Below are 13,750 nucleotides of genomic sequence, written 5' to 3'. Positions count from 1 at the left end.
ACAGACACTCAACCACTGGTTTTTGTGTTTTTTTAGAAGAATCATTGATCTCGTGGAGGTGTAAAAAGCAACAGAAGATATCTCTCTCATCCACCGAAGCTGAATACAGAGTCATGGCAACCACGACCGTGGAAGTAGTTTGACTCCGACGACTGTTTGCTGACATGGGAGCAGAAGCAACAAAAACTTCACAAATGTGTTGTGACAACAAAAGTGCGATCTACATTGCCAGTAACAGAACATTCCACGAACGCACTAAACACATCGAAATGGATTGTCACTACGCCAGAGACTAATATCTACACGGGATAATTGATCTGCCATATGTCACTTCAGAATATCAGTTAGCAGACTTCTTTACAAAGCCTCTTGCTGCTCCTCGATTTCACTTTCTCTTAGACAAACTTTTGCTCATTGTACCGTAAGTTTGAGGGGGAGTGTTAAAATGTAAAACTGTACATATATATAATAATAATATTATATATATATAAATATATTTTTCATTTCTTTCTTTTTTGTAACCTTTTTTCTTTATTTTTTGTTTTTATGTCATCTAGTTTAGTTTGAACTAGAATGACAATTGCTAGTCAAGTCCTGTCCAGACTTGACTAGCAATAGAGCCTATTTTAGAGTCGTTGGACTGTGTCCAACAACTCTATTGAGTCATCTTTCAACTATGTATATAAAGGGGTGCAACCCCTCTTGTATAGTATTCCAATGCTTCTTAAGCAATTAGTTTTTCATATCAATAAAGAATACCTTTTTATTTTTATTTTGTTTTCCGTTATACCCTTTTTAAGGGTTATGCTTTAGTGTCATTCTTAACACTTTCCCTTGTGAATCTAAGCTCGTGTTTCGAAGATCCCTATTTCATTTCAAGAGAGAGGAAGAGAGAGAGAGAGTACCTGAGGACACCCATGGAGGTCGCCGGAGCTCTAGGACTCTAGAATGAGAGAGGGAGGGAGAGGGTAGGGTTTGGAAATCGAAAACCCAAACCTTACTTGTTTTGGTTTATCATATTTCATGAAATTTTAAAAATGACAAGGTTACTTTAAAAAAACCAAGGTTAACGGAAGTGCGTTTCGGAAGCGCGAAACGTCACCCTTCCGGAATGTGTTGGGAAGCGCACCACAAAAATGGGAAGCACACTTTCCCCTCGCTTCCCCCTTTTTTCATTTGTTTTAATTTTTTTTCTCTTTTTTCACTTCCCCCTCGCTTCCGGTTCACTTCCTAGGTTGGTTCCGAGACGACTCTTGGTTCACTTCTAAGTCGTCCCACGTTTCTCGCTTCTTAAAATTTTGAAAGTGCCTCGCTTCCCGTATCACTTTCCGCTCCCGCTTCCTCAATTGGCAACTCTGAAAAAAAAGCAGAGTTTCTTTTATTTTATGGGATTTTTTTTACTAAAGGCTATCCAAGCCCCTTAAAAAAAGGAAGCTCACTTCCCATTTAAAAGGGTCACTTCCCCACGCATTTTGAAAGTGCCGCTTTGGCAATTTTCATAAATTATGACATATGAGCAGGTTTTTATAAGACTTCAAAACTCAATGGCTTAGAATTTTCATAAATTTAAAGATAAAGTCACATTTTTTTATTGAAAAACACGATCCAACAGTCGATTTCTAGTAAATGAAATATGTTGAACACAACTGTGGGGTCAGATTTGCCAAACATGACTTGAAACATTAGTGTTTGCTACAGAGTTACCGGAAGTGCCTAGGCGTATGGGGAAGCGTGTTTCCCCGAAGCGCATTTCGGAAGCGCGAAACATCGTGCTTCCGAAATGTGCAGGGAAGCGTCCCCTTTTTTTCGGAAGAGCGTTTCTCCCTTTTTTCACTTTTTTTTTGCATTTTTTATATTTTTTTTCGCTTCCGGTTCGCTTTCGGTTCGCTTCCGAGACGGTTTGTGATTCGCTTCTAAGTTGTCCCACGCTTCCCGCTTTTTTAAATTTTGAAAGTGCCTCGCTTCCCGCTCCCTCTTCCCGTATCGCTTCTCGCTCCCGCTTCCTCGACTGACAACCATGGTTTGCTATCCTCCTGGGTAAATGGACCTTCTAGCTGAAACTCATATGGTGAGGTTGTTTTAACCAAATCTGACTCGATGAATGTGTTTGCCATTGTCAAAATAGTAAGCGTTGACCCTTGGATCATATTTTTTTCGCTGTAAAATTTTTGTGGATTTAAAATTTGTTACATTGTATACCATTGATTTTTCATCCCCCAGAAAATCTGACATACATATTGGGAAAACATGATCCAATGGCCAGTTTCTACTACATCAAACATTTAGATCACACCTGGAGGGTTGGGTGTGCTAAAGAAGTTTAAAAAGTTATCACTAGGGGGTTACAAGGATAGCAAACATTATCCCTATACCCCCTACCCATTTTTTTAGAAATTCTTGTTCCCTGATTTCGGAATTTTATCTAAGTGACATATATCAGGTATGACATCTTCTAATTTGATAAGATGGAAACTTGTGAGCCTATGTATGACAAGATGGATTTCTGATCCTCATCACCAAGTCAATTATGAGTGGACTGCGAGATTTGACTCGACAGGCCAAGCAAACTAGCATGTCTAGATGCAGTTCATGCATGCCTGTATTTCTTATATTTATTGTCATTGGTTTTAGATAATCATATGCCTTTACATAAGGTCAATTGGGCGATCTGACATTGTCCGTTAATGAACTATGAACAGTATGATTTGCACCTTTTTGTTTATCTCTGTGTGTAGTTATTTTTGTCTTTTATGCTGGAACCACTGAAAATAGTTATCAAGGAGAGGAGTTGTACATGATGAAGATTGCAGCTTACCATTCTTCTTCATTGTAGAAAATGACAAACTAAACTGTTTCACTTTCATGTCAATTGACTAGTTGCCTTTTGAAAATTTAGGAAATAGCTCTTAACAGCTCTAGGTAATGTGCTTTCTTTGTTATCTCTTTATATTCAATCTCTGTGGTATTTTAATACTGTGGGTGGTTTGAGTTATATGTATCAGGCTGTCTGTTATGTATCGCAGGGCGGGGTAGATAGCTTCCTACAAGTGAATGGCTAAAATTGGATGGAGAGAACGATTTGCCTTTGTACTTGAACTGATTGTTCTCAATGTTCTTCTGTCTGTTGAATTACTCATCAGTCATATTATTCTTGAGATCTTTCATCTTTAAAGTGGTTGATCTAATTATCTGAAGCTATGTTTTGCAGCAGCAGTCATTGGATTCCACTAATTGGTTCACTTTTTTCTACTTCTGTTAGGGGGATAGTTTTGGTGATTTTGATGTCTTCTTTTGATGTGCATGTTCTCGACTTATCTGCTGTATATTTTCTTTTTGCATTGGTTTTTCTTCAATATGCCCTCATGTCATGTTCAGAATCTTTTATTTAATTTGTCTTGCCCATATTTTTTTCAGCTCCATATCAGTCTAATCCTCAATCAACCCAGTCTGAGAATGATCCAAATAATACTACCGTGAGTATTCCTTTTGCCTTTACAAAAAAGGTTAGTTTCTACACTGTCCTTACTGCTTTTGGCTTCTGAATGCAGATATTTGTTGGTGGTTTGGATCCAAATGTCACTGATGATCTTTTGAGACAAGTGTTTGGTCAGTTTGGCGAGTTAGTCCATGTGAAGATACCGGTTGGGAAACACTGTGGATTTGTGCAGTTTGCTAATAGGTGTGCATTTGCTTATTGCCCCATTGGATATTAGTTTTCCTTTGATTTCAAATTTGATTATTTTAGTGCTTATCTTATTTGCGTTACATGACTTATGGTGAGCATCATTTGGCGAGCTCAGCTATCTGTTTAAGATCTTGTTAGATAGTCCTCAGTTACTGTTTTCATGTGAATATATTTACTTCAAACTGCAGGGCTTGTGCCGAGGAGGCTCTGTTAATGTTGAATGGTACTCAACTAGGTCAGCAAGCAATTCGACTTTCTTGGGGACGTAGTCCTTCAAACAAGCAGGTAATTGATTAATTTATCCTGAAAGTTGTAGACAATTGACCTACTTGTGAAACAAAACTGACACTGCCATAGGACCCATCTGCTGGATGGGTTCTGTCGCAGCCTGATCCAAATCAATGGAATGGTGGATATTATGGATATACGCAGGGCTATGAATCCTATGGATATGCTCCACCTCCGCAGGACCCAAACACGTATGCCTATGGTGGCTATCCTGGTTATGCAAACTATCCTCAGCAGCAGGTAACGTCAGTTGGATGATTTAATTTTTCTGCTATCATCAGTTACATTCTGGGAAAAAATGCTTGTTGTGAGATCTTCCTCATGGGGCATCGTCATAGTCACAATATTGATCTTAGAGTTTTTGGCAAGCCAATTTTTTTGAAAAAATTGGAAACAATCATATTCTTGGGAAAATGCTTGCAATTTGAAGAAAAACCAAACTATTGAAAGAAAGTGAAGATTCAACATAGCAAATTAGGAGCGACTTCCTGACCCAGCTTTGAGTTTGGAAAAATAAATCGTGGCAACTATCTGTTAACACCTTTAAAGTTATGAAAAGTCTCTTCTGGATCTCCATCTTTTCTGTTAACTCCAAACGTGTCCCTGATTTTGTACTAATGATAACATAGTATGATGGGAACTTGAACTTTGGGCTATATCCGTGGGCATTATATCACCATTCACTGATGAAAGGCCATAGGTCTTCTTAAAATCAAGATGATAAAGCAGATGAACTTTTACGGTCTGCTTTCTAGCATCTCGTTTTTTTCCTTTATCTGTTAATCCAGATGCTTTATACAAATGTTATGCCCAATAATCCTAAAACACATTTTCATTTTCTTGATATCATCATGATATTTTTGTTATCATTTTCCAATATCTTGTGGAAGCTGTTATGTTTTGGTGATATTGGTGCTATTTGTGACACTTTTCACCAATCAACCACAATGCCTTGCCTATTTATTTGTTGGTTTATTTCATCAAGAATCATGGTTTGTCTGATTTTGTTGGATTTTTGAGAATCACGTGAGATTCAGCTTATCTTGGCAACCCATCCTGATTTGTTTGGTTAGCAGGTGCATAGAGATGGCCTCATGAGATCTGTGTAACTTCTGTGTAGTTTTTATGGTTGCTATTATGTATGTATTTTTGCATGAGTTGGCACTTAAGCACCAGTGAATATTTGGTTGATGAGTTGATGAATTGTTTGTCCAAGTTCGCTTGCATGGTTGAAACAGACCGACCAGTGAGTTTTCCGTTGCTAGGCTTCCACTATTAGTAACTTTTTTTTGCAACAATATTCTAAAGCTTTAGATTTTTAGGATCCATTAGTACTTTTGAAACAGTTGCACGGCCTCCATGGCGCTGATCTTTCTGTTGCACGTAATGCTTATGCCATGGACTTGAGACATCAAGGATGTGCTTTAGTTCTTAAGTAGGTGTTCTTAAGAGTAGCTCCTATTTCTTGTGCAACACCATAGTAAAAGGTGTCCAACTCCTTGTGATTGGACTTCATGAAATTCTGCAAGTCAGTTGATGTCAACTCTCCAATGGATGTCATCTTATGATGGTTCATAATGGCAGTGTTAAAGATGGTTCTCTTTAAGCTATTTCAAGTGGGAAACAATGTTGATCGTGATACTCGGTTTTGAGACCTTAGCTGTGGCTTTGTTGTGTTTTTGAACTTTTCATGAACTTTGTCATTGAAAGTGAGAAAGTAGCCATTCAGTTTCTTTTCTAGTTAATAACCATTACCACCTAATGTAAGCAGACACATTACCATTTTTTTTTAGTTTGAGATGGCTACTTATAGTTCAAGGTTTTACTGTTGGTTCTACGGGTTTCAAATCTTATTTTCGCTCCTTTATGTTTGCAGTGATGAAGAGGCGATTATTACTCTCCAGGATCTTGTGGTGCTCCAAGTTTATGCGCATTTTGCCTAAATGATAGCCATTTCTTTCCTGCTTGTAGCCTGAAGCAAGTTTGTGTCGGTTTCTTTTTTTCGTGGTGGTTGGATTGATTAGATTTTGAGTGCTTGTTTTATTTGGATATGGTTGATGACATGGTATTGGTATGCCAGACCTCTGGATATTTTTATGGCTTCTTATATGATATCCATAATTGGTTTTGATTCCTTCACTTCAGATGACTCTTGTTTCACAAATCTCGCTTTCTGGTAAATATTACGTTAGGAGAATCTTTTGATGAATAAAAAAATGTGATGTTTTTCTTTTTGGGAAATCTCTTGAAGATATTGGTATATGTAAAATACTGGTATCTATAAATTTTAAAGAAATAAAAATGCGAACTATATTGCGTTAATAGGAGGATAAAATTGTGATGTTTTCAAAGTAATATTTTGAAATATTCTTTAGGAAAGTAAGAGTTTTGAAAATATTACCGCTGATATTTGTGTCAAGTTTTATTTCTTGAGATCTAACGTGCTTACCTGGATGGTTATGATAGTATCGGGTTTGAATAAAATGGGGGTTATGCCCATAGATGCCTATTAAAAAAGAAGTTTTCAGTTCTTGGGGAATAATTTCGAGTCACTTGCACTTATGCGGCTTGAATCACATAGCTGAGATGGAAGTGGCCATCAGTTGAGTTTTGAGGGCAAGTTTTTAAGGGTAAAATTGGTCCACGCAATGAACTTGCGGTGCCAAATGATGTTATCTTGGTAAATCTAGCTGTACCCAACCGTCAATGTTTGCTAAAACATTCTTGAGATTGGTGTGACCCTTGATATGTTTCAGGTCTCTTCCAAATTCGAAGAGCTCTTTGGAATGATGACAAACATAAAAAGTTGGATATGCTTTATTGCTTCTCTTGAATCTTGAATATGTTGGATCAATTTAAGGCATAGACATCAACAGGGGCTCCGGTTGTTTGGTAGGAGCAGTTAGTGCATGTCACCTTGTGTTGGGACGTTGCAAGTTAAAACCCAATGATACCATTTACAACAGGTGGGGTCTGCCTAACCCCAGCTTGTCTATAAAAAAAGAGAGGCATAATCCTAGATGATGCTGAAGATGAAATGCATCAAAATTGCAGCATTGCCTGATTTGTTTTTCGTAGGTAAAGCTCCTCTGATAAAGGCCTTGAGTGGGTTTGAACTTTGTTTATTTAGGCCAAACAAAGATGCTTTGGGGAAATCCTAATTCCTATGGGTCCTAGTGAACCCTAATACCTGAGCAAAGTTAAGATTCAGCCTGCCTGGTTTTGCTGCAATGCTTGCCGTAGTTGAATTCATGAATTACAATCGATTTGTAATCTAATTTCTTATAAAATTCAGAGAGAGAGAGAGAGAGAGAGAGAGAGAGAGAGAGAGAGAGAGAGAGAGAGAGAGAGAGAGAGGAACTAGATTTCGAGTTCAGCCAAATCTATGAACCCGGCCACATTGTAATCGTAAGTTGACGCCATGTTGGATGGCTGGATGCCGAAGCCGGGTATGTGTGGTGTAGAATATGCTTTATGTTGGCTTGACCACGGAATTGCATATGAATTACCTTTCTTATTTGTTTACTTTTTTAGCTATTTAGACAGTTTTCTGTAAAACATAATTTTCCCTCATGAAGGCTGGTGGATATGTCGGGATGGCGGAGTCCTAGACACTTAATACAACGGACAAGGATACACTATTTACGTGTCATGAGTTGTGTTGTGTTGTGTTGATCAAGTGCGTTTCAGGTCACAGCTAGAGCTAGATCTCGTTCTGACGGGGTTCATCCATGCGATTATGTTCAACTATTTTTTCAGCCGTTCATTTTTGCAAACCTTAGATGTCATTTATCTAGGGCATCAGAGGTTCTGGAAAAAAAAACCTTGGACTCACCTGGAAGACATAGAGTCCATCTGTGTTATTTGGGATGTGCCACATGGATGAACGAAATCCTTTAAGTCTATGTTTGAGAGCCTTGAATTGGGGGCTGTGTTGTGGTTTTCCCATGCTCTCGAACTCTCTTGCTGTTTGGGAGCAGTGGCATTGCTAAAACAATGCATTGGGATTGGTGTTGGCAGCCCCAACACCATCCACATAGGGATGGCAATGGGCCGGGGTGGAGGCCTTCCATCCCCCCACAGGTTTTGATTTTAACCTCGTTCCCCGGTTCATTCTTCGTTTCATGTCCTCCATCTTCGGGGTTCTTCTACCGTTGCCGCCTTCTGCCATTAGAGGAAGGAAAAGAGAGAAATATAAGCTCACACGGCTCTTTAGAGAAAGGAGAGGAAGAAGAGAAGAGAGATTTGAGAAAGGGTTATATATATATATATATAAAAGATTTTATATGTATAAGGGTATAATAGTAATTTTCTTAACAAAAATTGGGGATGGGACAGGGCGTGGGCAAGAGTAAGTCCATCTCCGCAACTATCCCCGCACAAGTTTCGATTTTAACTTCCATCTCCTGTCCATTCTTCGTTTCATGTCCTCGATCTAAACGGGACTAGGCAGGACCAGGGCCCATTTTTTCCTGGTCCATTGCCATCCCTACATCCACAAGAAGATGTTTTTGGTAATTTCATCTCTCAATATCGACAAAACAATATTTTGGCAACATCCAATGAAAGCTCAGACATATCCCAAGCGGATTCGGTTTCTGTGACCATGTAGAGGCAGAGCTTCGCTATGTCAAATCTTCTATTCGTCTCTAACCAAAGGAACCAGCCACCTGCTCGTGCAGCGATATAGAAATTCTTCAATGACAGCGAGAGGTTTGAATTCGATTAGTTACCAGGAAAAGTGGAATAAGTTGGGATGGTGCATCGTGTCTGTAGGATAAGCGGGGACATTCCATTATTGAACACACTGTAACATATCCCAGTTCCCAGCTTATCCTACTTTTCGAAGCACGAAACACCCACTTAAAAAGCGTTGTGGCTACCAATGGGGACTCCGCGTGGTTGGTAGGAGCTGTTAGTGCACGTCTCCTTGTGGTGGGACGTTGCAGATTCAAACCCCAGTGGTATGTTGAATAAAAACTGGTAGGTCTGACAAAACCCAGCTTGCCTTTCCAAAAAAAAAAAAAAGTGTTAGTGGCTTTCCCAACTCTCTTTCACTTTTTCGGGCAGTGAAGCTGGGATAAAATCGCACCTTGAGTTAATTCGTTAAAAAAGTGCCTCGAAGAGGGCAAACGGCTTCGGGTTCGAGGTATTCTTCAATTACTTATGACTTAACAGTGAAGAGGTGAGGTTCGATATCACCCCTCATTGTGTCAATGTGGCGTGCGTTTAGAGCCACGCCCCACATTGTGTTGCTGCCGGGTTGGTTAGATTCTGATTATATTGAAGCTGGCTGTCTGAACTGAGCTAAGGTTTTCCCAAGGACGTGGTTAGATCGTATCCCTGTCGTTGGATTGGGTTTGTAGTTGGTAGGGCTGTTTTTGTGTGTGCGATTAACAACATTAAAAGATATAATATTATATATATAAACAAAATACATCTCGAGAAAAACGAAAAAACTTTCCGTTGCCGGGATTTGAACCCGGGTCGCCTGGGTGAAAGCCAGATATCCTAACCGGACTAGACGACAACGGATTTAGTGATGACTTTAAGGTTACAAATATTATCAAGATGTACGAAGATGGGTGTGTGGCCCATGCTACTGATCGAAAGAGTGTACGCGACAAGGCCAGATAAAAGTAGGGCTGGGAAACGATACGAGCAGCTCGTCGTTGGGCTCAGCTCGGCTTGAAAATTGAGCTTAGCGAGCCTTGCTACAATCCAGCTGGTTTAGGTAAACGAAACGTTATATTATATAATTTTTATATATGTATTATATCTATTTTATATATTATCAAGTTTTAAAAAACATTTAAAAGATAAAGAAAAATGAGCCAGCTCATGTTTGTCACGTAATGAGCTCAGGCTTGGCTCGGCTCAAGTTGGGGTATACCCTTAATGGGCCGATCCCGAACAGCTCATGCTCGGCTCGTTTACCAGCCCTAAATAAGAGTACTGGCACTCCCCCATCTTTGGTTCTATAGGTCCATGACAGTACACGACCCAAATCCAAATCCGCTCTCACCACGACTGTCTTATATATATACATATATATGTGTGTGTGTGTGTGTGTGTGAAAAATAGGCTTGCAGAACAACCGATTCCTTGTTCGTAACACTGTTCACAGTTCGCGGATTAAGCTCATTTATCAGTTATTTCTCCATTTTGCTGGATTTATGGTTGTCAACATGTCCACTTTGTACCGGGTACTCGACCTGACCAGAACTTGATTTCTCGTATACAGGCAAGGAAAGTGCCGATCCCAATAATATTTAGGTCGACCTGAACCCAATCCGAGAAAAATGTGGGCAGGGTTTGGGTCATGATTTTTGCTGGGTACCTAATCTGAGTATTTTATATGTATTTTTAATAAAAATAAAATTTTAAAATATACAGGTCCGGGTATAGGATTCTATTTTCATGACCCGATAGAACTCGAACCCGAGCCCGGTTAATACTTATATGGGCGGGTCCGGGTCAACCCTGACCCGACCTGTTGACAGCCCTAGCTGGATCTCTATTAGCTTCCTCGAGCGAACCAAAATCTGTCTCTGTCTCTCTCTCTCTGGATTTGGATAGAGATATATGGTAATCGAGAGGGGAATCTCGTCGTCGTCATCAATTGCAGTAAGTTTCTTCTTTTTTCGTTCCTTCTTTTCTTTCTAGCCTACTGTTTAAGTTCCCCTATTCGATATCTCATGATCTGCATCGAACTTACTAATCCGATGCTTTTGACGACTTTCACCCATTTCTCATGTTGAATTGCTGGAATGTTGCTATGTTCCCAAACTTTTTTCAGTTAATTGTTTTCCGTTGCTAATCTCGGACGAAGATTTTCTGGGTCTTGATTCACAACATTGCAAGTGTATCAGATCTGCAGATTCTTGTTGCGAATGTTTCGAGTATTTCTGAAATAAGGAACCGTCTTGGATTTCCCTAAGACTAAGAGAAACCAAATATGGTCGGCAACATGATGTGTATTTGAACCCAGAGAAATGTGTGCCCTGCCTCCCTTCTTCTCCTTTCCCCCAGTTTATACTTCTTCATGTGTTTTTCATTGAGAAACTTGTACAAATTTCAGATGACGAAAATTCGCGGCACCATCAAGGCACAGATGCTACATTGGTGACGGAGAATTCTCTGCTTGAGTTTATTTTCTCTTTAAGAATGGACAACCATTGATAGCGGGTAATACCTTCAGACAGTCTCATTTTTGCATCTTTGTTCGTTATAAGACGAAGTTGTGAAACTAATAAGGAAATCGATCGATCGATTGGTTCAAGTTTACGCTGCTGTTGTCACAGTTTGAAGTGTGGGTGTTGCTAGCGTGATGGATGTGCACTTGAAGGATCTGTTTGCAAGATTCCAAGAACAGTTCGGATCAGGGCCAGGCCTCGGTCCAAGCTCTGGAACTTGCCTTCTCAAGGTGGAAGGAATAAACCCAAGTTTCATCAAGTCCTTGTTCAGAGCTGCTGCAGCTCTCTATAGAACCGACCCATGGAAGAGGTTTAGGCCCGGCCATATGTTCGGTGTCAGGGTGGGCAAGGACACCGACTGGTCCGGCAGAAAGCAGCTGTTCCCCTGTGTTCAGTTCATCGGAGGTGAAGGGGGCAATCTCGGCTTCAACATGTTCAGGTCAGAGCAGGATGCTCTCAAGATGACGGGCTCTAGAGAAACCATCCGCGTCCCAAATGTTGACCTTCTTAGAGTGACTTTTGAACCCGAGTCCTTGATGTTCCCAGCAAACCGCAGGATGATAGCATCACTGTCCTTGGAAGCTTCTGGACCAGACAGGTTTCCTGCTATCGATGTTGCCCGGTGCACCGCAACGAGTAACCTTCAGTTCAGGAACCCGAACCTCGAGGAGCTTCGCTTTCTCTATGCGTTCATGAAGGCCATCTCATTGCTTCATCCGTTGTTGCAACCTGCAAAGGAAGTCTCCCCAAAGCGTACAAGATTGACGAGTTTCGAGCCATTTATCGAGACTGTCGACGTTCAATGGCCTCCTGAATTGGCTAAGACGTGGGGGATCGTCGCTGCCACTGTGTCGCACCCACCAGGGCAGGCCTATGAGGAGAGGGCAAGCACAACAACCAAGATTGCGGAACAGCAGTTCAAAGATGACAAATTCACAGACACAAGAGTTATTCGTGATCGGGATCCTCCGAGAAAGTGTGCTGTGTGTGAGAAGGATGTCCACAATGAGCAGTCCCTGTGTTGTGGGCGATGCCGAGGGGTGGTCTACTGTGGGCCCAACTGTCAGAAGCAGCACTGGAAAGAGACTCACAAGAGCTTGTGTGGACTCTACAAGGTGATGATGGAGAGGGAAGAAGAGCTAGAAATGAAGATATTTATCTTTCCCTGTTTTATTGAGCAACCATGCAAATGGCTTGAGTCAATGGGCCTTCACCAAAAAGGTATGTGGAGAAGGAAATGCAATTGCTATTCCCATTGTCCTTTCGGCCTCCTCCCTCCTGTGAAAGGCCTGGCAGACTCATGGGGTGGCCTAAGCAGTGGTGAGTACCCACCCAGTTGTCCATTTCCAGAGCATCTCCAGGACCCAGTCTCAACCCCAATTCCCGTGTCCTGTTGGGCGGAATATTACAATCTTAGATCTCTTCCACTCTCCAGCCCTGTGGCTGCACTTCTTACATACCCTTTAACAGTGTATCACATCCTAACAGCACTGAGCATCAGTTCGAAAAACCTCCTGCTCAAGGGAAGAGAGGTGATTGTGCACTACTTGGGTCCTGAAGTGGAGCTAGACTGGATGCCTGCCTTTTCTGAAATCAGCCATCTGCTCAGTGGATCTGGCAATTTGCAGATAATCATGGTTGGGCCAGAAATACCTACAAACATATCAGGAACAGTCTCCGGTGTAAGTAGTAGAGTGAGGATTAACCTCGTGAGAGGGTTGTATCAGGAGGAAGCGGCGTATCTTCCCACCCCGCATGTTATTGTTGCATTGAATTCTGGATTAGACAGTTGCCCAAGCTGGGGTGGAGCCCTTGACCTGATAAAATCTCTAAACGCCCCTGCCTACTTCACCGAGTACTCAGAGCTTGCTTGCACAAATGCTAAGCAGGTCCTTCGGGGCTCAGGGCTGCATATAACTTACCCTGTGACACCAAATCCTTTCCGTTCTCCAGTGAGGAACCAGGCACCTTCAAGTAATCTGCCATCCTACAGCAATGGGTTTATCTTTGGTGTGGGTACCTGAGAATTCAGAATCTGTTTCCTCTCTTCTATTTAGTGGTACTGAGTCTTTCTGTTCAATTATTTGAGTGAACCTTGTGCTTGAGTACTGTTAGGAAGTAGGGAAAAAAGTCATTCTTTTGGATTTGATTTCAGTTATTTATTAGTGTCGATGTGCATCTTTAGCCAGATGCTCTCATTTGTAGCAACGTGGGATGCTTATCTGTTGGTTATTTTTATGATTTTTATCTGTTTTCCTCATGGCTTATTCAACGTTAAAATGTTCATATTATTTCTCTTTCAAGATGAATTCACCTACTAGGATTCAAATATTGACAATGGAATACAATTTGGATATGGTTCTAGGCACTTGTCGACTGTGTATCTGTGCTTCACTGCTTCTATTATTCAATTGGTTAAAGGGTTCTCGATGTGATTTGGATATGGTTCAAGGTACTCCTTGATTCTGTACTTGAACTTCTATATTTAATTGTTCAGAAAGTCTGAAGTTTTCAATTCTCTATTAATTTAGCATGTTCTGTTAGATGACTTGAACGTTTCAGCAGTCTACTTTTGTTAAGA

At 40.8% G+C, this 13,750-nt stretch overlaps 2 protein-coding genes and 1 non-coding gene across 4 annotated transcripts in view; 2 read left to right on the top strand and 1 right to left on the bottom strand.

Annotated features, from left to right (window-relative positions):
* Positions 1-6,116, top strand: part of LOC149834793 (polyadenylate-binding protein RBP45-like) — a 34,810-nt gene extending 28,694 nt beyond the window's left edge. Inside the window, exons 3-7 of one of the 2 annotated variants that reach the window (XM_090011558.1) lie at positions 3,415-3,473; positions 3,549-3,679; positions 3,874-3,970; positions 4,073-4,213; positions 5,850-6,116. In XM_090011558.1, coding sequence (XP_089867684.1) covers positions 3,415-3,473; positions 3,549-3,679; positions 3,874-3,970; positions 4,073-4,213; positions 5,850-5,852 — 431 coding nt within the window. In that variant the 3' untranslated portion in view covers positions 5,853-6,116. Of the gene's footprint in view, positions 1-3,414; positions 3,474-3,548; positions 3,680-3,873; positions 3,971-4,042; positions 4,214-5,849 lie in introns of both variants that reach the window. The other variant, XM_090011557.1, reaches the window with a different exon arrangement.
* A 3,318-nt stretch (positions 6,117-9,434) lies between these two features.
* On the bottom strand, positions 9,435-9,508 carry TRNAE-UUC (transfer RNA glutamic acid (anticodon UUC)). Its single transcript has one exon. It is a non-coding gene; the product is annotated as a tRNA-Glu (tRNA).
* A 1,116-nt stretch (positions 9,509-10,624) lies between these two features.
* On the top strand, positions 10,625-13,427 carry LOC149834791 (zinc finger MYND domain protein). The gene has a single exon (XM_090011556.1). It carries the CDS (start codon positions 11,304-11,306, stop codon positions 13,191-13,193), a length of 1,890 nt encoding a protein of 629 aa, XP_089867682.1. The 5' UTR covers positions 10,625-11,303; the 3' UTR covers positions 13,194-13,427.
* The last annotated feature ends 323 nt before the right edge of the window (positions 13,428-13,750 follow it).

This window comes from Nuphar pumila, chromosome 6 (genome assembly GCF_984573655.1).
Source record: "Nuphar pumila chromosome 6, dmNupPumi1.hap1.1, whole genome shotgun sequence".
NCBI classification, from domain to species: domain Eukaryota; kingdom Viridiplantae; phylum Streptophyta; class Magnoliopsida; order Nymphaeales; family Nymphaeaceae; genus Nuphar; species Nuphar pumila.
This window is presented reverse-complemented; position numbering and strand designations above follow the sequence as displayed.